Here is a 22,939-nt window from a genome sequence, read left to right as displayed (position 1 = left end):
CCTGTCTCGGCGCGCCTTCAGACACTTGTGTCTATGCACGTTACCAATCCCATCTGATGGATTCTGTTTTAACAGACGCATGCACAGGTACACTCGTTTGTGATAGTGTTTTCACCTCGATATAGATAGTTATGATTCGCAAGTGGTTTTTGGGTGGTGATGATCCTTTGGAGTGGGCTAGCATGCATATGGCTGTGGATTTGGTGTGATCATTGAAGTGAGTAATTCAAATGTAGTTCTGATGGCCATACTATTCTTTTTCATTTCATTTGGGTGACAGGTATCTCCTCCCCTTTTGCCACTGCCATCTGTATGCCACTCCTGCAGATGGATTTTACTCCCGACACCTGCTGCTTCGTGTTAATCAGTGGAGCAGCATTACGATCTTATGGGACGATCGCCAATGGGCCACATGCCCTTACGCAGTACTAGTGGCTAGGAGCAACATTTCGGCCTTTCAGCTGGACTAGTGCCTCCCTATTGGGACGGCCCTGCGGTTCTAGGCGCTTCCATGTTGCCTTTTCGTACGAGAATGTAGCCCATGTGTACCATGAAGGAACAGGGCGTCACACAAGAAGAAGCTGGTCATTTATTGCGGATGCAGCCCACAATGGTGAAATGTATTTTGGAGTTCATGGCCTAATGGCTGTATGGGCTTGGTGAATTTGTTGTGCATTAAATTTCTATTCTGATATGAACCGTGTAGCGTTCTTCTTTGCAAGTTATGTGGCATATTCCTATTTGGGGAGCGATGTATTGTGAGGAGATCTGCATTGGGTTCCAGCTTCGGAGTATAGTTGCGTGGTACTGTGCTGGGCGCGTTTGCCTACGAAGCCCAGTGAGGTCAGGGATAAGGGCTGCCAATATGACTGTTTTGATGATGTCATGCTCAGGGGCGGGGGATTAGCTTTTGTGTAACAGATGCCGGTCAGCCAGTTGGATTGGTGGAATGATGTGATTATCGGAATATGGCTGGTCACAGGTGCCTGTGTTTGCGTGCGTTTCTTGGTGGGAGACTGAGGTCATGTCCATTTGTATAGCTTCTGTATTCGTGCCATCTGTGCCCTGCAGCTCCCATTGGCCCCTCTTGAGATTCATTTGTTCGTTGGCAGGCATGGATGACTAGTACATTTCACTGGTTGCATTGTGTGACTTCATTGCACCTACGGGGAGTTGTACAATGTGGCCAGGGAGCGGTGTACAGGCACTCAGTAGGGCCGTTTACGGTTGGTTCGCGATGCCGTACTTCTCACCATGGCGGAATGGTACTTTCCGCTGTGCTTGATGGCGGTAGGTGCATGTCCGCTAGGGTCAGAATTCGCGTACCGTTGCGCCATGGTGGTAATTACGGTTTGGCATGGCGCGCGCGTACTTGGTGCAGTTAGCGTTGGCGTTCACTACGGTGTCGCTAATGGCATCGTACTTTGCGGTGACGGGTCATGATCGCACCGAGCGCTATTCGATGGCGGTATTGCATTTCCGCCATCGTTTTTCGATTTCCGCCAGGGTCGTAATGAGGCCCACTGAGACGAGTCTCTATGCTTGCATAATGAGCTCCGGTTGACCTGCCGGTTCTCCCAGTTTACTTTAGTCTGTTGGGGAAACGTCACTGCAGCCTCTATAAGCATGCAACTTTCTTCGCTCATTTTCTCCGTCGGCTCTATTTTACCAGCATCTTCTCCTTGCGATTCTCACGCTCTTGGCGTCTCGGTATCCCTACAGGAGATAGGAGCGTTTTCCAGTTCCGATCAGTACAGTGTCAGCGTTGTTCGACGGGCAGCCTGCCCAACACACCATACGCGCTGTCATGCCACTGTTCCGTGTTAAGCTCCACTTCTTGCTTCCTGGAAACAAGGGTCTTCCGGCGTTTGTTTCCCATTTTGACCAAAATAAAAAAGTGTGTGTCTAAACCTATGCTTGCCCTCACTCTTTATTTAAAAAAAAAAAGTCTGTAAAAAAAGAAAATAGTGATTCAACCAAAAACAGGAAACCAGGGTTGATTTTTAGGTGTCTTCTCACCAGGTGTAGCTTAGTCAATGTTACAAAATTCAATCAAAAAGGGCTGTTCGTAAGGCCTTCTCCACAGAGCCCTTTGCATATTCTCAAATACTTTGTCTTGTCTCTTTGGATTCCCTGAGGTTCCCTTCCCCAAGCATCAACTTGTTCAAGTTCCAAACACCTCAAAAGAAATAGAACAGTTGCCTTTGAAGCTCTTCAGGGTGCCCTTCTCCCAAGCTTAAATCCTTTGAACACTACAAAACAATAAGTCTCCGACTTGGTTAGGCCGCTCAGGGTTCCCTTCCCTAAGCCTCTTTCAGTTTCCAACACAAATTCAGTTTTGTCACAATGTACTTTGCTTTCCTTGTTAGGCCTCTCAGGGTTCCCTTTCCCAAGCTTAGTCCCCTGTTGGGTTTCAAATACAAGTTCAACTTGTCAGGATGTACCTTTCCTTTTAAACAGTTCTTTAATACACACTTCACTTGTGGGGCACAATCAGAGACTGGTTCTTGGCTCCTCCTCTGTAACCCCTCTCTTTATACCTTGCTCTTCCTTCTTATGCTTTTCACCTTCAGGCACTTCCTGCACCCCTTCTTGTTTCCCTTGGCTTCTGCTAGTGTACCTTCCTTTTGCTGTTCCTTTTGTTCCACAGTGTATTCTTGCACATTACTTTATCGTATCGTGCCTCTTGCACACCTCATATCCTTTTGTTTCACTGTGCACTCTTGCCCTTACCCATTTCTTTCTCGTGCTTCCTGCATGCTTAACACACGGTCCTATTTACAGTGCACGCTTTGCCACTCTAAACTCTTTACATACCTTTTGTCGCTTTGTTTCTTCTGTGCCGCTAGCGTCCCTTTTCTTCCTTCTATTTCTCTTCATCTGTTTATTTCTTATGCTTTCTGTCCTTCGCACACTCTCAAACCTTTCCACTCCGCTTTAAAACTGTCTTGCTCCAGCACAGGTTTTGCTCCCGCAGCGCTGCAGTCAAATGCACACTCATGTCTCTCTCTTACCGGGTAGCGTCACAGTAACAAGCGGTTCCTCTGGATGCACAGGGTTGAGGTCAGGGTCTCACCACCTGCCCCTCGGACATCCTTGGGAACAGCACACGTCTCAAGGGAACAAGCATTTTCCCCAAATGCCACCAGCAGAATATAGGCTGCATAACTCTGCTCCTTCAAGGCACGGCTCCCTAGCCACGCTGCAATCCCTCACAAACACTGGGCCAGCGTCTCGGTACGCTGTTCTCCTCCAGGCTTTTACTGCTGCTGCTCTCTGCTCCTTGGCTTCTCGGGTCCTGAAAGCATCCCCAGCTCGCTCATTACCTTACAAAAAGTTTTATAGTTGAACAGTCAAGTGGAGTCAGGTGTGAGGGATTATTGCCTGACCCTGCCTGACTATTAGTGGGACAACTTGAGTTCTTTCTACAGTAGGCTTACTTCACCCCCTCCCTGTTTCTATGGGCAATCTTTACTGCTCTTAGTTGCCTCCTCCTCGTCTCAGTATCTGTTGGAAATAGGGAGGGGAGATGGGGTATCTTCAATCTCGCCCCATCAAGGCTTGAGGGAGAGTGGGTTGGGGCATTACTGGCACTGGGAGAATACCATGTCTCACCCTTGGGTATCCTCCAAATCGCTCGTTACCCTCCAACTCTGGTGATCCTTCCTCGCTTGTCCACCCTCGGGATCCAAAAGCAATAGCCCTTCCCTGGCCACCCGAATGGAAGATCCCGACAATACCAACTCATATATAATAGATGTTATGTCACTAAAGAAACACATTTATATTCATAAGGGGTGTTTTGAAAAGAAGCATAGTGTATTTATAATATTCCCAAAATGCTTTACCCCAAAAAATAAATGTTTTGCATATGTTCAAAATTTTCATAAATTGGACGCCAGCCAACTCCTTATGCACAAGTGGAAAGCATAATTCCATCATGTCCGAGCATAGCGAATCATTGACTACCTCTGCAGTGGCCTGCCCCTCTGCGGTAGCATTCCGGCGGGTAGAATTAACTTAACATGCCTACAAATTTTCAAAGCCACTTAATGCTAATATTTCTTTCAAATGACTGCTCCTGCATTTAACGTCACTTACATTAGGTCATGCAGCACCATCTTTTTTTCACCAGCACTTAAATGAAAATTCAGCTTTGAACACCCGAGTAAGAGGTTCGAGCCATCAACTTCCTTACCCCATTTCCTTCATTTCCATGTTATCGAATAACTGAATCAAGGAGGCTGCCACTTCGTACAACTCTCTGCTTATCGCGGGCTCATCAATGTGCTGCTCTGGAACCTGAGAAACATAAAAGTGCACACATTGTTTAGTCCATTTCTTTTGCACTATGTTAAATGAAAAAAAAAAGAAAAAAGCACATCTTATACGCTAAAAAAAATAATCTAGCTACACTGCTCCTCAATCAATACATTACTTCACCCTATAAAGTAGCAGTTACTGGAATAAGACAAATAGCAAACTTCACAATTACTGTGCAAAACACCCCAGGAACCAGCAATCAGTCAACAGAATGCACCGGTGTCAAAGGAGACAGTGTTGAGGCATTATGGCACTTTAAGAACCATTTGTACCTTGTGTGTGTTTTGTGGGGTGCTACTAGTCACCTTCCGGCGGCTTCACAGCACTCAACTGGCTTGTACAAAACACCATGACCCAAATAAAAATGGCATACCATGAAATAACCCGACAGATCCTGCCAATGTCAAAATGATTAACAAAAATGAAAAAGAAAGATCCATTTTAAATTGAAAAATGCAGATGTGTTACCCCATCGAAAACAGGAAGGGAGAATTAAAAATGAAAAACTCCACGGTAGCAGAGGGGTAGGAGCTCAATGAGCAAAGTACACTATGACAAGAGCAAAGTGTGATCATTCATCATGCTGCAGGTGAAGAATTATTCATAGCAAGAGACAGTGCCACTGACCTAAAAGTACTTTCCAAGATACAGCAAAAACCAATGTTCAAATTAAAACTGAGGCGTATTGAGAATCAGTCTTATCAATCCATATGATATTGTCCATGAAGCAACGAAATACATTCAGAAGCTGCTTGAAGCAAGTAGGCAAGAGACGTCTGTTCAAGAACAAGAGACCAACATCCTTTAGAGCCAAGAGTTACCAGGAACAAAGTGAGACAATCTGAACTGATCCAAGCTTGGGAGAGGTTGTGTTACCCCAAGGCACATTTTCTTTGACTATAAAGTGTATTTGGCCAAGGGACACGGTTATAAAACATACACCTGTTCCAAGACAAAGAGGCTTACATTCGAAGAATGACTAACATATAAACCCTCAAATAACCGAGTGAGAGCCTGAAAAAGTTACGGAGAATAAGAAGCCTCTAGTCCCTACTTGAGAGACTATTTTAGTCCACAAAACAGTTATATTCAATGGACTATTTTTGCTTTTACAAGTGTCGGCCCCGTCACTAGTATGGAATAGCATCACAGCGCCAATAATGTATGCATTTGGTTTCCAGGTCAGTTGGTGGCCGAGGTGTGGATGCTGGTTGCAGCACATTTCTTTCTGGCTGCAGTATTTCATGAAGTCTATTTTAAGATAACCCCTGATAACAACTGGGTCTTAAGTTGCTGATTTGTATATAGTTTTTCAATATGAATAAGGTAGGACACAATGAATGGAGCACGCTGTGTTTTATTGTATTTTTATTTCAATTGACTCAATATAGGGTATATAGTTTATAAATATTTTTGGGTCCTTTGCCAATGCCCTTGAAGGGGATGTATAAGCTTTCTCCTACCTCGGACTGTCCCCTGCTGTGAAGAATCCAGGATATCCATCCCTTCTACCCAAGGGGGAGCCACCCCAATTGAGGCTAGCGAGGTGAGCCCTCTCCGCAAGACCCTCCCCTAGGGGTTTGGGAAACGGGACCTCCCTGGAAGTGACTCCCTTTGGGGATGAGGACTCCCGGGACAGGATGGGAACCCCTGTAAAATGTGTACTCTACGCCGATACCAGTAGTCTTCAAACTTCTTAATCCTGGGCCCGTCCCCCTACCCCCTCACACCTTTTGGCCAAAAAGTCTACGTCTAGGCCCCCCTCCAAACGAGGAGGCTACCGCATGGAGATGGATGGTCAAGGAGGGTGTAGGTTCAACACATACATGCCTCCATATCCGATTCCATATGTTAGGATTGATTTTCTATACTCTGCCCTGGGGGACATGTGTATAGAAGGCCATTCTATATTGTGACAGTGACAACTCTGGGAGCGTTAGCCAAACCAGTTCAAGGTAGCAGTGACTAGAAGTCTAGGCTAAGTCTCAAGAGGTGGTGAGCTTTTAAAGGGCCCAATTTGAGTACACACAATGGGAATCACAAGTTACACTTAGACAGTATGCATACAATGACAGTTATTTATGGCCAAACACTATGAAAAATGACTACTATTAGGCAGAAGGATCACACAACACTAATAGATTACATATATACGGTCACTAGAGTAATGCAAAATACAAATCAAACTCCTGTAAAAGAAAGTACATATTAGTTTATGCACCTCAGGTCCACAGAGAATTAACCCCAACTTTAAAAGTACTTCCCCAAGTTGTCTGGGGCATTATATCCAAATGTTCAGGAAAGGTTCTGACAGCTTGTGATGCTGCAAGAAAAATGAAGGTAGAGTCGCTGGAGTCCAGTGAATGGTTAAAGGGGTTAGAGGACAGTTTATTCTAACAAAAGGGTCCCCAAATTTCATAAGGCTTGTGCGAGCAAGCAATGGGAAAGCCAAAGAATTATAAAACGTTTTAGAAAAGTTAGCCAAACCTTTAAAGGGAGTTTAGGGGCAGGTAAGAACCACTGTAACTCACCCCCATACACCAATTCTTCACAGGACTTGGCAGGTCAATGTAAGAAGTTCCAATGTCGCTTTTCCCGCTGCCAGCCTCAGTCCTTGATTTGTAGGTTCGAGCAGCTCCCCAGTCATTGTCTTTAGCTGGAGCAAGGACTCTCGGATGAAGAATTCAGAATAACACTATGCAGGGCCCCTCTCAGGACTGGACTCGACTCAGGTAAGCTGTTTCGGAACGGTGGTTACCGTGCCACGGCGATGCAAAGTGACTACTTGTGGTCAGAATTTCCCCTTCTATACGGGTCCCATTGACGACAGGACTCAGTTGTTGCTGAGGTAAGTCTTGCAGGACAATCTTAGGCTCACCCAAGTTCCAGGCCTCAACGCAGGACAGTGACGTTGACAGCAAAGTAGCCCAAACTCAGCTGTTCAGTAACCAGACAGTCCCGGGGCACTTCTTCACAGGGTACCGAGCAAACGTCAGGAATTAATGTTCCCTCCACGAGTTGCAGCACCCTCTCAGGACCACTGAAGATCAATAGCAAGACAGGCCTCCTCCAGGACACCAGCAGAAGTTGGTTGCCAGGCCTCCTTCAGACGGGTCTCCAGTTTCTTCACAGGTCTCACAGCTGGAGTCTTGGCCAGTGTTCCCTCTAAACTGCGCGCATGTGTGCTTGCCCAGCTTCCTTCTGGTTGCCGCTCAGAAGAATTTTAGCAGCGCAGACAGATAATTTCCACCCTTCTCAAGAATTAATATGGTACAAGCTACAGCAGTTACCTGGCATTTGCTTTCTCTCAAAATAAAGCTAAATTGTACTAACTAGTCTTGATATTCTGGTCCAGACTATTTACATTACCCTACTACGCAAGCGTTGCCTTAAAAACCTGAAATGGAGAATACACCATAAAAGGAGCACGAAAGGGGAACCACCAGGGGGCGCTGAGATGGATTGACGCGTCCGTCGTGCTCCTCCTCTGAGTCGGGTAATGAGGATCTGAGCCCCCCCCCAGGCGCAAGTGCAGGACCTCCACAGGGACGACCAGCACTGCATTAGCCAGAGATACGGCCCAGCGAAGTGGGAGGCGGAGCACCAGTGCCGACCGACGGGGGTTGCCATCCCAGCCTGTAGACACTATCAGCGCGGGCAGTGTGCAGCCTGCAAGCCGCACACGGAGTTGGAGGCAGGCCTTCCCCCCGCACCCCACTCCCTGACCTCCCGGGGAGCGCCCCAGCAAGCTTCAAGGGACCGGCTGGAGAGAAGACGGAGCAGCCCGGTTGGAGAGCGGGCAGGGCACTCAAAGCGTGCAGGTCAGAGCAGCGGTGCTCGTATTGAACAGGTAAGCCACCACATGGATACACAGTGCGGCCGGCACAGGAGTGCCCCCACCCCCCTCTGTACTGTAACAGAGGAGTCAGAGCCAGGGGTGGGAGGGGCCCGCGTCAGTCAGCTGTTCCTCCCGCACCTCCCAGAAGGAACAAGGGCCCCGCACCGCAACGGCCTGCAGGCAGGTGGGGGCCTTCCCCCACCCAGATTCGTGTATCTGAGTTGGTGGCTCCCCAGCTGCGGCGCAGCCTCTGGTGCTTATTTGGACCTCTGGCGTGGGGGGCCCTGGCATGGGTCACAGCTACACGGCCTGGGGGTCCAACGTTAGTCCCGCACGTCTGTCTATGACCAGGGGGTCAAACTACATTCCAGAAGGCGGATCGCCAGCGCGGCAAGGTGGAGGAACTACCGCGGCATTACCCAGCAGCAACTGGTCCGGTGTCGGTGGGCCTGGCCGGGCCATTAAGGAGGTTTTGGGGGCATTCTTTCATACAGCGTTAAGGCACTGCTGGGCTCCCCCCCCGCCCGCCAATTCGCTCCCGGGGTATAGACGGGGAGAGGGCTTTGGTCGCTCGGACAGAGCCCATGAGCCGTTTCATCAATCTCCAGCACCGCAGTACATCCACTGAGCGTGAAGGAGGGGCTGCGCGACCAGAGTACCAGAGAAGGGGACCCGGTATACCTGTTGCGACGGTAGGCCCACCTCCCTCACCTTGCTCCCTATTCGGATAGTCACCTGGGGTCCCCCAGGCGGGCGACCACCCTCCTCACAGTGCACCAGCACGAGATAGCCCCCAGTGATTCAAAGCGGCAGCTAGACCCCTCAGGGGTCCATTCGGGTGGGCTGCCCTTTACCCCTCTTGCCCTCCATTAAAGGGGCCTGGCCTGGGCAGAGGGGAGCCGGAAGCCCCCATGAGCAGAGTCCCTTCAGAAATTTCGCTGGGCATCTCCTTGTTCTCCCCCTCGTCTCACCATGACGGCGCCCTTGCATCTGGTCTCTGTGTAGGCAAACTCCGTCACTAAGGGTATGGCTGCCCTATTGGAGGAAATTAGGGTCTTTAAGGCAGACAAAGCAGTGTGCCTTGACACGCTAGATAAAGTCGATACCATCGATGACCTGGTTCAGGCCCTGAAAGCCAACTGCGCCTGAGTGGATGTTCTAGAAACGCAGTTTGACATGCGCCTGGCAGAAATGCAAAGGAGGGATGAAAAATGTTCTTTGAAAATAGATGACTTGGAAAATAGGGAGCGCCGATGCAATCTGCCCTTCCTAGGCTTCCCGGAGCGAGAGGGCGAAACGCAAATGGACATTGTTAAGGCTGTCAATGCTGTGGACAGCTCTCTTCGAGGAGGCCAACACCAACAAACCTACCATTGACCGGGCACATAGAGCAGGCGCTTCCAAAAGTGGTCCCACATCAGTCCTGGTTCGCTTCCAGTATTTCTCGGAGAATAAAATGGAGCGGACGCGTAGGAGTTGCCCAGTCGAGTGGGAAGGTGCGCAAATCTTGATCTACCAGGATCGTTCGGCGTTTACAATGGCCAGACGGCGGCTTTGCTCCCTCCAGACAAAAATGCTTCAAGCTAAATGAGTTCGCTATAGGTGGTGGTACCCCTTTTCCTGGTCTTTTGAACTTGAGGGCTTCAAATATGCTTTGCTTACGGGGGATGATATCCGAAGGGTTTCTCAGGAACTCCTGGGTGAGAGAAGCAAGCATTCCGCCGAGGAGGGACGAGAGCGTGACCCGTCTGGCCCCCAGAACGCCTAGTCAGCAAATGAAAGACAAGGTCCGAGGACACGAAATTTAGGAGGATCGCCCCAGCATCGCCGAAATCTCCCAACTCCTGAGGCAATCAAGGGGGCATTCGGTTGGTGCCTGGGAGTCAGAGTGGCCTGATCCATTTGTTTTTGCCTAAAGGACACTGGAGTGCCTTGTGTGATGGGCACTGTTTATACCTGTTTTCGATGCACTGTAGTTGGGTTTGCTCAATGTTAACTAATTGTTCCTGGGAGGAAGGGGGGGGTGCTCTGGTTGTTATAACAGTTGTGCTAGCGGGCTCGGAGGAGGGGGGCACTGGTGGCCTGGCTCAGCGGCGAGTCGGTGTCGCATAGTTTCCAGGCGTTTCAGGGGAGAAGGGGGTGGGGGGGCGGCTAAGACCGCTTGAGTCATGTTTTGGGGTCATTTTTCTCTGCTCATCAGGCCTCACAGGAGGCAGGGGCTTTACAGGTTCTGGCTGGAACGAGTGTTGTGCACGGATGCAAAATGGGGGAAAGGTTACAACGTGCTCCTTATGTGGGGCCGTGGGCTGCTTGCCCCTTTTCAATGGTTGATACATTTTTTTTGCTGATAGTGGGGTAGCTGAACGTGCAGGGCCTCAACAGCCCTACTAAAGGCCTCTGATGGCAAGGGAATTTTTCTCCTAGTGAGTGTATATGCCCCAAACAAGGCACAAAGGCTCTTCTGGGAGGAGATGGAGAAGGTCATAGCGTTTGCAGAAGAGAACCCATTGGTGGGAGGAGATTTTAACATGGTCCTATGTCCCGAGAAGGATAGGAAATCTATCAAACCGACTTCAGACTCACCCCTTCAGAGAAAGCTGGCCGCGACATTCCATAGGGTTAATGGGGAACTGGGCTTACTGGATTCGCATATTCCAAGACTAGGCTGTGATCCATGCTTCGCTTGTTTTTCAAAGTCACAGTCTCCAGAATTTACTACATATTGCTAGACTCTTCTCTACGGGAGCAGGTCCTTGACTCTGGAGTGGAAGTGGTTTCGTGGCACTGTCATGGAGATGGGCTCGAGGAGAAAGAGGGAAAGGGGCCACGAGGAAAAGAAATTGAGGGAGAAGATAGCTGCTATTCAACCTGGGGGAAACTGAGGTCACAAATGTTCCCAGGTAAGTGGGAGGAACTGCAACAGCTCAAATCGAAGCTCCCTACCCTCCTTGTGGGCTAGACGGAAAGGTAGTTAACCTCCTTAAAGCAGAATTATATGGAGAAAGGAGAAAAAGCAGACAGTTTACTAGCCTGGTAGCTTGGGGAACACTGAATCAGCAGAAGAGTGAAGTCGCTTCGCTCATCGGGAGGGGAGATTATTCTCAGGGATGACTATTGCAGACCAATTCAGGCTGTTTTATGAAGGGTTATACTCCTCGTAATGTTCTGGGGACAGTTCAATAGTTGACCAGTTCTTAGATTCCCTGCCGGTTCCCAGTCTTCCCCCCTGACAAGGCAGGCCCCCTGGAGCTCCCCATCACCCCGCAGGAAGTAGTGGAGACAATCTTCTCTTTAAAGAGGAGTACAGCCCCAGGAGACGATGGTTTCATGGTGCGGTTCTATAATACTTTCCACTCCACACTGGCCCCGTTTATGGCCAAAATGTTCAACGCTGCCCTGGACATAGGGGGCCTCCCGCGGTCCCCGATGTCCACCCTTATTGTGGTTCTTCCTAAAGAGGGAAAAGACCCATCCCAATGTCAGTCATACCACCTCATTTCCCTCCTCAATACAGACATTGAAATCCTGGCCAAACTCCTGGCCAATAGGCTGGCAATGCATCTTCCGTCCCTGGTCCACAGTGGCCAAGTTGGCTTCATTCCCAGTCGGCAGGGCTCAGACAACGTGGGGAAAACGCTGCACCTTATGCATGAAGCCAGGAGGCAGCACCTACAAGGATATCTCCTTTCGCTGGAATCAAAAGGCCTTCGACCGTGTCGAATGGTTTTACAAGGGGAAGGTGCTCCAAAAAAATGGGCTTGGACGAGAGGTTCTGTGGTTCTGTCTCATCTTTATATAACAGTCCCATGGCTAGGGTGCTGGTTAACGGTTGCATATCGAAAACCTTTCATCTTTCTAGAGGTACCCGCCAGGGGTGTCCCCTCACCCCCCCCACTTTTATATGTGCTGGCGATAGAGCCTCTCGCTATCGCGATCCGTGCAGACAGTGGGAGTGCAGTGTGGGGAATGCAAAAATAAACTGTCATTGTTCGCGGACGACATACTAGCTTACCTGGCTGATCTCCCGGAATGGCTTCCCCGGTTGCTAGACCTCATTGGCTTCGTTGGCACATTTTTGGCGCTTAAAATGAATGTGACCAAGTCTTGTATAATGCTGATGGGTGTCGGCGATTGCAAAATTAGGTGCAGGAAATTAGAGTTAAACGGGAAGCCCTTCCCTACTTAGGTACTTTCATTCCAAGGGACCTGGGCCGTGTATTTGAACTTAACTTCCCTCCGCTCTTGGCAAAAATTAGTAATTACCTTATACGCTGGGCCCGCCTCCCCCTTTCATGGTTTGGGCGCATGACCACAGTCAAAATGAATGTCCTGCCTCGGCTCCTCTATCTTTTCATGACCCTTCCCACCCTCGTCCCATAGTCCTCCTTTGAGGTGCTACAATCCCGGCTACCGCACTTTATCTGGAATGGCAAAAGGGCGAGAATTATATTTTCCACTTTGACCCTTCCTACAACCCAGGGAGGTTTCGGGCTCCCCGAATTCAGTTTATATTATAAGGCCACAGAGTTGTGTGTGATGCTGGAACACATGAGGGATCAATTAGGAACCTATTGGACCTTCATAGAAGACAGCCACTCCCATCCAAAAAAATATAATCAGAGATCTCTTATGGGCCCCTCCCTAACTCCTCCCAGTGCGTCTTAAGCACCACCCGACCATGCCAGTCTTGTGGGAGTCCTGGAGGCCAAATAAGGAAAACAAATGACTCTCTTCCTGGCCATCCCCCTTATCGTCTTTATGGGGTCCCCACTTTGACCTCAGATACAGAGGTTCCTGAGATTCTCAAGTGTGGTTGGATGAAGGGTTGGAGAGGGCAGGGCAACTCTTCCGCGAGGGTGCTTTTATTGAATATGACCAATTTACTGAGGCAATGGGGGATAAGCCCCCCCCAGTTTCTGAATATCTTCGCCTGAAGGGGCTACTTACCAACCCCCAAGTGTCTTGCTGAACTGATTCGTCCCCTTACCCCTTTCGAGTGCGTTTTGGTGGAATCCAGTTCCAGGAAGGGCTCCCTCTCCAAAATATTTAACGCTCTTAATACAGCAAACCTAGAGGGCATCCAGCCATTCAAAAGAATATGGGAGGAAAGGTTGGGAATTCCCCTGGAGGAGCCAACATGGAGGGAGGTCTTTAAGTCCATCTTTTCAGGGTCTTTGTACACCTCTGCTATGGAACAGTTTTAAAATGCTTCATTCCTGGCATCGCCCCCCTGTTGTCTTGTCTAGAATGTTTGTAGGAGTCCCTCCCCCTCCCCCCCCCCGACTTGCCCCAGATTGTGTTCGCAGCGGGGCACCTGGGATCACATGTGGTGTGACTGCCCAGTCATCAGTGTGTTCTGGTCTGAACTGCTCAGCTATATCAAGGACATTGTGGGTACTGGCCCGTCCCTGAACGCCCTAGATGTCCTCCTGGATACGCCTATGCCCGATTCTGATCAGTCGTCTTTCCCTAAAGTTGTGGTGGCTATGTTGAGGACTGGGAGGCTTGCCCTTACCCAAAAATGGAAGAGCGCATCTGCTCCCTCCAAAGCAGAATGGCTCAGCAAGTTGTGGGCAATCTTTACGTATGAAAAACGTACTGCAATTACCAACAATGCTATGTCGTCCTTTGTGCAGGACTGGATGGGGGGTTCTTCTAAATGAACAATGTGAAGCTATGAGAATAAAGTCTTGAGGAGCGGAGGGAGTTTGTTTTTTCTTGCATGACTATTCACCTGATTTGGACCCGTTGCCCCGCACTATGGATAGTGGTCTGTACCCCATGATATCAGCCACTGAGATCTGTTTTGTTTAGTATTTTGATTTTAATCTTTTTCCTGTTGCTCCGTATGTCCGCCGTACGATGGGGCCTGGTAAGCTTATGTGCGGGAGGGAGGGTGTTTACTCTGACATGTTTTTCTTGAAGTTGTATTGGCAAGTAATGGCCAGGGTTTCCTGGATTTGCTGTTATGTTTAAACCTGTTTAATAAAAACAGTTTTTTCTTTTTAAAAAAAAAAAAAAAAAAAAGAGCATGAAAAAATAGCTCTTTGAACATGAGATCTTACTAGGATATGCCTGGACATATAATCAAAGAAACTTCCCTCCGTCCCACCCATGATTCCTATAATTGACAACCACACTAGTACATTATGACTCCAACGTTCGCCCATGTCCAGATTTAGATATTACCGGACAACCTTAAATCTGCAAATTCTACGAAAGGTTCTGCGAAAGGTACCAGACTTGTACCTATATCCACCTGTCTTTTGTTTGTTGTAATATGAACAATCAAGCACCAGAATTTCTATTACTCATGATCCTTAACAAAATTATCATCCACACTATGACCGTACTGTCAGCGCAAATATGGGATACAGGCCAAGTAAGAAGGCTACTTGGATGTGTAACCTCATCCCATGCTTCCTATGCTTTTGTACATATGTCACACACAGGCTTTGAAGCAGTACCTTTGCAACGCAATATAAAACTCAAATACTAATTTGCCTTTTAAGGATTTTGAGTAGGAAAATGTAATGCTCAGTGCCTCCTACTTTGCACTGCTAACATTACTCTATAGGTGGAGAGCAAGATTGCAATATCATTTACTTTTTTTTTTTTTTTTATTTATTTTGTAATTTTATAGTTTGATTTACAAACTTTTTAAAACAAAAGAAAAACACTCTTCTCACAGATTTTACCACAGGATACAAAGCGCAATCACTTGTCACAGACTCTATCATTGTCTTTTGTTTCCAACATCTCCTTCGACATCATCTTTCAAGATTTCATCCAAATAGTCAATTATTCGACATGTCAGCGGTACATTTTTCCCACTAAGGATATAAAACCACCAATCTTCCATGTTTGAGTTCTTCGGGGCGTATTTCCCTAGGTGTACTGTTCGTTGGCTTTTAAGGTCTGCACATTCGATTACTAAATGTTTGGTAGTTTCAACTTCGTCTTTACATACTCTACATAGGTTGTCACCTATATCCTTGGCGTGTATTCTGAATAATTGATCTTTTGTTCTGCAGGCGTTTAGACGCAATTTCATAAAGCTGTCGCGATGGTATCTTGATGGGAATTGTTTTATGTACGCCGGTATTAAGTCTAGCCCATTTGCAGCTGGACCTAGGTATAATGCAGATGTTAAGTTATTGTATCGTTCTGTATTTAAAATCCATTGCCATCGTTTTATTTTTTTTTTGCAGTTTCAGGGCGATTTATCAACAGGTCTAGGGTGATATCTGCACTAACTAGTATTTTTTTGACGCTTTCTTTCCAATCATTTATCAGAGAACGCGTGTGCTCACTATGGCAGTTTTTAAAGATTTCGTACGCTGGTTCTGGAGGGTTTAGATTCATTTTCCTTAGGAGTGAAATTGATTTCCATAGGACTGCTCCTTGCAGGGAGTCTAGTGCTAGCTCGTTTCGAATTTTGATTACCGAGATGTAAGTTGGTAGCCTCAAGACCTTTCTCCAAAATTTGCCTTATAGGTACGGCCATATTCTGTGATGTAGATTCCAAGCGGATTCTGCGCCATACGTTAGTGCCGGTGTTACCTTTAGTTGGTAGAATTCCTGTACGGGTAGCATCGTAAATTTCCCGTATAGTCTATGCAATTTTGTGGCTTGTTGTGCAAATGTCAGGGTCCCCTGTATTAGATCTTTTGACCATGCCCATTCTCTTATTGATGTGTTAAATAAGATGCCCAGATATCGTATCTTTTGTTTTTTCTATATTTTCCGCTGCAATTGACCATTTGAACTTGTTATTCCTTTTTCCTGCCGTCGAACCAATTGACATAATCTTGGTCTTTGCTGTATTGATTTGCAGTTTATTTTTGCGCATGTAATTGTCAAGCGCTGTTAGCAGCCTTTGCAGGCCAATCTCCGTTTGGTCGGCTAAGACTATATCGTCAGCGTATGTGACACCTCTTATTTGATGGCCATTTATTTTCGGAGGAAAGCAATTTACTTGGTTTAAAGCAGTTGGAATATCAGCGATAAAGAGCTTGAAGAGCAGCGCTGCTAGGGGGCACCCGTGTTTGTCATAATGGGGGATGTCAGGTCTCCTTGTTGGTTCAGTCGTACCCTGATTGAGGTGTTTGTGTGCAGGGCAATTATAGGCTGTAAGATCTCTTCGGGGCAGCCCCAGCTCCTCAATTTCTTCCACAGTAACTCACGATTTATCAAGTCGAACGCTTGACGCATATCGACAAAAGCTAGGTGTATGTTTCTTTTTTGTTTTAGCGCTTCTAGTTTTAGTAAATTCAATATTACTAGGTTCACTTCAGTCCCCACTCCTTTGGTGAACCCAGTTTGCCGAAGGTCCAAGCGGCTCGATTTCGAGGCCCAATTTGCTAACTTCTGCTGCAGAAAGGATGCCATTATTTTACCAATCGTGTCTAGCAGCGCTATTGGTCGGTAGTTGGAGGGGTCTTCGCGTAAGCCTTTTTTATAGATTGGCACTATTATTGCCGTGGTCCAAGACTGAGGGACTTTTTTTGCCGTTGTGATGTGATTAAGTACAATCTCAATGAAGCGGGACCATTCTGTTTTATTCTTTTTTAGCATTATGTTACTAATTCCATCTGGTCCAGCCGCTCTAGAGTTTTTGAGTTTTGAGATTTTCATGTTTATGTCTTCAAGTTGCTCAGACGTATCCCACTTTACTTGAGTGATATAATTGTCACTGTTCGTGCATTCACTGTTGGTGAAGAATAGTTTTGAGAAGTGATCTACCCAAGTCGCCTCGGCTACCCCATTAGCCAGCTTTAAGTTCTGAAACGGGGCTTCGTTATTCAAAATCGCCCAGGTTTCACTTGCATTTTTTGTTACTATTAGTTTTAACATCAGAGCTCCTCTTTCCTGATCTCTCATTGAAGCAAAGGATTTTTTCCAATTATGATATTGTTGTTTCCTTTTTTTAATCAGCAGTAAAGTTTGTGGGCCGAAGTTTTTCTTTAGTTTTCTTATGTCTTTCCGTACCTCTTTTTTTTTATCGTTGGTCAGTGTACTCCACTTATGTTTGTGTTGTACGTTGTTACCTGTTTTCCTTCCTTTGGGTAAATGAAATTGCATCAGCAGAGGCATATAGTTTATCAGAGGTACTGCCTCGTCATTCTCCGATTGAAGTTTCGCAGTCATAGTTGAGATTTGTTTTCTATTTAATCTCAAGCGATTGCCAGCTTGATTTGTTTCAAGGGCACCAGTATGTATCCTGTCAGCGATGTACTGGTCTGTTTGCCAAAGCAGCACTAACGCGTCGTGATCACTTCTTGTCGTTATGTGCATGGAGAGATCAAGAACTTGGTCCCAGAGATTTGCAGAGACCCAGATGTAGTCCAAGGTTTTGTGTAGGCCCATGTTGTGCCACGTGTGATGAGGCGGGAAGTCACCTGTTAGGTTTCCATTTGTCATCATGCAATTCCTCATTTGCATGGCCTGAGTCCATTTTTTACATCTGTTTGAACCCATTTCTCCTGTAGAGGAACTTGCATTTGATTGAAGTTGTATGTCAATTAGATCAGCAAGATTTAAATCGCCGCATATTAGAATCTTCAAGTCATTATATTTAAGCTGTCCTTGATCTATTATAGCTGTTATTGAATTAATGAAATGTTTAGTTGAGATCTTAACTGGGTTCCAGTATACATTAACTACTAACATGTATTTCCTTGCTTCAGCTGCGTGGCATTTTAATTGTAGCAGTGTGCTTTGTACAAATGGGTTCGGATTGTTTGATTCAATCACTTCCCACCCTTTTCCTTGTTTGACCATCGTTATCAGTCCAGAAAATGGGCACCCCAGCCTGTTTTTAATTGCAGGGTTTGCGAGAACTAGGTAGCCATCTCTCGTGGGTGTCTCACGTAACCAAGTTTCTTGCAAACATATGATCAGATTCAGTTCTAGGTCTAATAAGAACTCATTGAAAAGATGGTCAAAACCTCTTGTGTTCCAGGATACAAGTGTTGAGTAATCTCTCTTTACGTCCATTCATTGCTAAACTGGATTTCTTTCCGGTCTTGTGTCAGGGGTGTATCTATTTCTTTTCATGTCTCCATTATTTCTGAATTTAGAGGAGTTTGTAGAGAGTTTCATCGTTTCCCTGAGCTTCGCTCTTAGCAGGTCCTTCGCTTTTTCGTTTGGAGAGGATCTTAGTTTGTCTCTTGTAGAATTTTTTGGAGAGGCCACTTCTTGTTTTATTTCAAATCCAAAAAACAACAGTTCCTCCGAAGCAGCCAGAATTGCTTGGCGCACTGCGTGAGATTTTATATGCAGCAGTACTATGTCGGTGCTGCATTCGGACACATATTCTACAATTTTGATATCATCTGTAGTTATGGTCCGTAGAGCAGGAACACTTTGCAGTAAGTTTAGGACATTCCGGCGATTTAGATTCATTGAATCATTGTCTGCCAGTACATTCTCGAGTCTCAGTTTACTCACGGATTCATTTGTCTCCTTTTTTGTATCGATGTGCACACTTCTGTTTATTTTGGATCGTTGAGCTGCTGTAAATTTGGGATTTGGGTTTAAGTTGGAGTGTTCTTTTGATGTCGTCCCAGCAGCGGTTTGCTTGTGGGTTTTTCCCTGCTGAGAGCCATCATTGCAGCTGAGTCTTGGAGACTTTGCCGGATTGTTGTGGGCCTGTTTGTCTACCACTTTTGTGGTAGAGCCCAGGATTATATCTGAATTTTCGTCTTGTTTCCTTTTCCGGTTTAGTCTTTTTTATTGGTTTGTCTGCTCAGCCATAATTGCCAAGTGTTGACTTCTGTTTTTATCAGGACTCGATGACGTCATTTGACTAGCTTCGTCCTCCGAGCTTACTGAGTAGGTGGATAAGTCTGCAAGATCGATTGATGAAGGTGTGGAGTGAAGTTCACTACTTTCCGACTCGTGACGAGCTCGTTTTTTCGAATTTCCTTTATCGAGTATCGTTTGCTCATTGGTATCTTTCGCAACTTTTTGCTTTTTCTTTGCAGGGGCTGTCGGTTTTGAGACTTCACGGTCAAACAAACCAGGCCTGGTAGGAGTGGTCAGATTTCTCAAAAATTTTCTGGAACTAGTTGTTTGGTTCTTTGCTCCTGCCTTTTTAGTGTTTGTGCACTTTTTCCCTGTCTTTGCGACCTTTTCTTTAGTTTCTTTGCTTAGAATGAATAAAGTCGACTTCGCTGGACCTTTAAACATATCGAACGTCAAGGGTGTGTTTTTTTTCCCAGTCTGGTCATGCACATCTGTTTGTGAGGCAAGTGGGGCAGTTTTTACTGGATTTTGATGGAGCGAAGTCGACAGGAGCTGACTTGCTTGAGGTGGGAAGTTTGGTTCTTGCACTTGTTGGGGGTCGTGGTCACTTTCCACTACTACGACTCGTGTTGCTAGTTTGTCGTTGGTTCCTGCCGCTTTTTGTTCCAACTGTAATGGCTGCCTGGGTTCTATGGACGTTTGTGTGCTTACTGATGCAGCACATTTATTGTGGGGGGCTACAACTGCGGGCCCAGTCGTATCGTTGGTCCTGACGACCGCTGTCTTTGCTTCTTTGGTACCATGAGTTTCATTTTTTTCCTTATTATCTTCTCTGTGCCGCAGCCATGACATACATTCTAGCACAGCTTTCATCAGGATTTCCTTCTCATGATTATCGCGCATTGCTAGATCGGTTAGCCTTGAGTGCCAAGCCGCTGTTTGTTCTATTTCCTTTTCCAAGCGTGTTAGTAGCTCACCATGTTGAATTTCCATTTTATTTAGTTTTTCGTTTATGTTGGCTAGCATGGAGCCCTGTGTCGTAATCCCGTCACCAAGCGATTCATATAGTTTGGTAAAAGGAATGAGAGCCAAGGAGGTGGCCGCTAGCACATTATTGTGTATTTGAATAGCAGCGGCCGTTGATATGTTTGGTTTAGCGGTGGCCTTTGTTTTTTCTTCGTTATTGACTGAGCCATTTGAGTCGTTATGATTTTTGCTTGCAGTTGTATCAAGAGTCTTTTCCGCCATGCTTATGTTTAAGTTTGTTTTTGGCATTGTATTTGTTACATACACTAGCTCGTCCTTTATTTGTGAAGAGGATGCTTGTGTCCATTGACGAGCTGGATGTGTGGAGCTGCTATTCTCCAGAGTGTTAGAGTTGTGTGGGTCCCAGTCATTACTACTGGTGCGTCTGTCCTTTTTTTTCAATTTCAAATGGGTTTCTGTTAGTTTTTGCTTCATTTGTTCGAAGTCTTCTTTCATTTTCTTCATTAACTTTGATTCCCTTGCAGCTTCTTCGTGAGTTAATTTATGAACACATACAGTTGTAGTGGGCGGATCTATTTTTTGTGGGGATGTACCCATGTCCTCCGCTTGCATGTGTCGCAGAATATTTGCGACATGTTCTGTGGGTTCTAGCAACAGACTATCATTGTAGATCCTTTCATCACTGACTGCATTCTGTGTTTTGTTTACTGGAGAGGCGATGTCTCTTTCATAATCCAATTTCCATTTGGATTTTGCCGCTGTCATCTTGGCTAGGCGTTCAATCGTACTTAAGTTTGTCGGTAATATTTTCGAGATGGATGACGTAATTCTTGCTATAATGGGGTCTCTATTTGCTGGGTTTGAGAACTCACCATTTTTCATGTTGTCTTTATTTTTATCAAGGCAATCTCGTCCCTGAGAATTTTCATTGTCTGATTCAGCGCTGTTTGCTGATTTTCGCACCTCCTGGGTGCTTCCATTTGGTCGTGTCAGCGGAGACAGGGCAATTGAGACTTCCAGCAATTCTCTGTCTGATTTATCCAACCTAGAGGGTCGTGGTGAGACAGTTTTATCTAGGTGAATTTTTTCATTGGATGTTGCCAGGTCAACGCACCTCATGTCATTGTTTGTTTCTTGAGATTGGTCCATGTCTAATTGCGTTTCTACTCGAGACGCTTGTAGTGCGCTCGAGCAATTGTCTTTTACAGGTTGGTCTGTGATTCTCGCAGGGTTGGAAGGAGTTCGGTCATTTGACTGTTTAGGACCAGTGGATTTACTTGATAGCTTATCAACGGTCCAGGTGTTCAAACTCGCAATCACTAATGTCGAGAGTCTCTGTATCTTCTCAGTGTTTGGTTCACCCCTCCCCTCTTTTGCTTCTTTCTCTCCAAGTGTCTCGTTTGATTGTACTCTATCAAAAGACATCGAATTGTCATTTAGCATCTGACTAAGAGCTTGCATAGGAGTACATGTTGTATATGAGTCTGGAGTGGGCGAAACTGGAGGGTTACCGTAGGGGTTTCTGTTTGTTAAGGCAGGTGAGCTAGGTATTTGCATGATTGTGGGCAGCTCATACGGGTCGGTATAGTTTACACTGGAGTTGGAAAGCTCCAATATCATGGTAGGGGGAGCTAATTCCTGGGTTTTACCCCTGTTGTTTTTCGCTTTTAGGCGCGTTTGTGGGCCGACATCTTGCATGATCCAACTCACCTCTCCTCTCCTCTCCTGCAGACTGAACTCTGCCGAACTCCGCGCGCGCTCCGCGCGTTCCCGTAGTTTTTATGGTTGGTTGGGCTTTTTTTCCTTAAAGCCACACCAACGCCAGGATCGACAGGAAAAAAGAACGCCAGTAGGAAAGTCCGTCGCTGCAGCTTCTCACTTGTCAAGGGTCTCCTGCAGACTGAACTCTGCCGAACAAGGGATAAGGCCAGCAAGGGATAAGGAGTATGGACTATGCCCGGCATTACTAGTTCATAGTATTAGAACAATGGATAGTCAGGCAGCCAGAATGATTCACACAATCTGCCTCCTTTCCACGTTTTCAGACTTGCATTGAGCAAAGACCCTGACAAATGATATGGTAACTCGCTGCTATAAAAAAAACGGTTTCACTGAGCACTTGTATAATCCTACAGAACAATATTAGGGCAGGGGATGTTGTAAACAATCTTGCATGCACTGCAAAATAATTTTGTACATGCAGAATTGTAACATTTTGTTAAACTGCACATACTATCATAGGGAGGCTTTAAATGTGTTGCTTGCAAAGTATTGTGATTATGCAAATATCACAGTGGTCGTTTTACTGCTACAATTCCTCACTTTTTGCAAAGCGCTGTCAACCAGTATTGAAGGCTAGCCCAGGAGCGGAGGAGAGGCATGATCGGAAGGAACAAGTTACTTACCTGTAACTGTTGTTCTCCAGCATGGGTCTGGCATGGATTCACATGCTCATGAATATTCCCCGTCCTCAGGCTGGGAATCCTCGGTAAAGAAAAAACCAGTATCAGTTTTGTTTCTGATCTGTCTTTCGTAGTAATAACCAATCACTGGTCTCTGCGTCATACTGACCACAGCCAATGACTGCCCTCTACCTAAGCACCGCCTCTGGCAGCCATCTTCAGATTTGGAAGCACGTGAAGTGGCAGTATGACCAAGTGAAGAGCCGCAGAGGGGTAGGCGGGAGGGTTCGCATGTGAATCCATGCCAGACCCATGCTGGAGAACAACAGTTACAGGTAAGTAACTTGTTCTTTCTCCAGCATGGGGTCTGGCATGGATTCACATGCTCATGAAAGAATACATAGCAGTACACACATGCACAACCACGGGAGGTGGCAAAGGCTCAACATTAAGCAGTACATCAAACTCAACATTAAGCATCTTACCTCCTCACCAGGCTCACCTCAGGCGAACAGGTTGCGCAGCACTGCTTGGCCGACCCTGGAATCCCGATCGACGCAGTAGAATTTCGTGAAGGTGTGCGTCGACCTCCACGTAGCAGCCCTGCATATGTCCAGCAGGGGCACACCAGAAAGGAACG

The 22,939-nt window shown here is 46.5% G+C and overlaps 1 protein-coding gene across 1 annotated transcript in view; it reads right to left on the bottom strand.

Moving 5' to 3' along the window:
* Positions 1-22,939, bottom strand: part of TDRD9 (tudor domain containing 9) — a 2,559,831-nt gene that overhangs the window by 1,803,621 nt on the left and 733,271 nt on the right. Inside the window, exon 8 of the mRNA XM_069638191.1 lies at positions 4,199-4,302. Within this exon, the coding sequence (XP_069494292.1) occupies positions 4,199-4,302 (104 nt within the window). The remainder of the gene's footprint in view (positions 1-4,198; positions 4,303-22,939) is intronic.

Source organism: Ambystoma mexicanum, chromosome 14, assembly GCF_040938575.1.
Source record: "Ambystoma mexicanum isolate Mex_15411 chromosome 14, UKY_AmexF1_1, whole genome shotgun sequence".
Taxonomy (NCBI): domain Eukaryota; kingdom Metazoa; phylum Chordata; class Amphibia; order Caudata; family Ambystomatidae; genus Ambystoma; species Ambystoma mexicanum.
The sequence above is the reverse complement of the archived record's forward strand: the minus strand, read 5'-3'. Positions and strand labels throughout refer to the sequence as shown.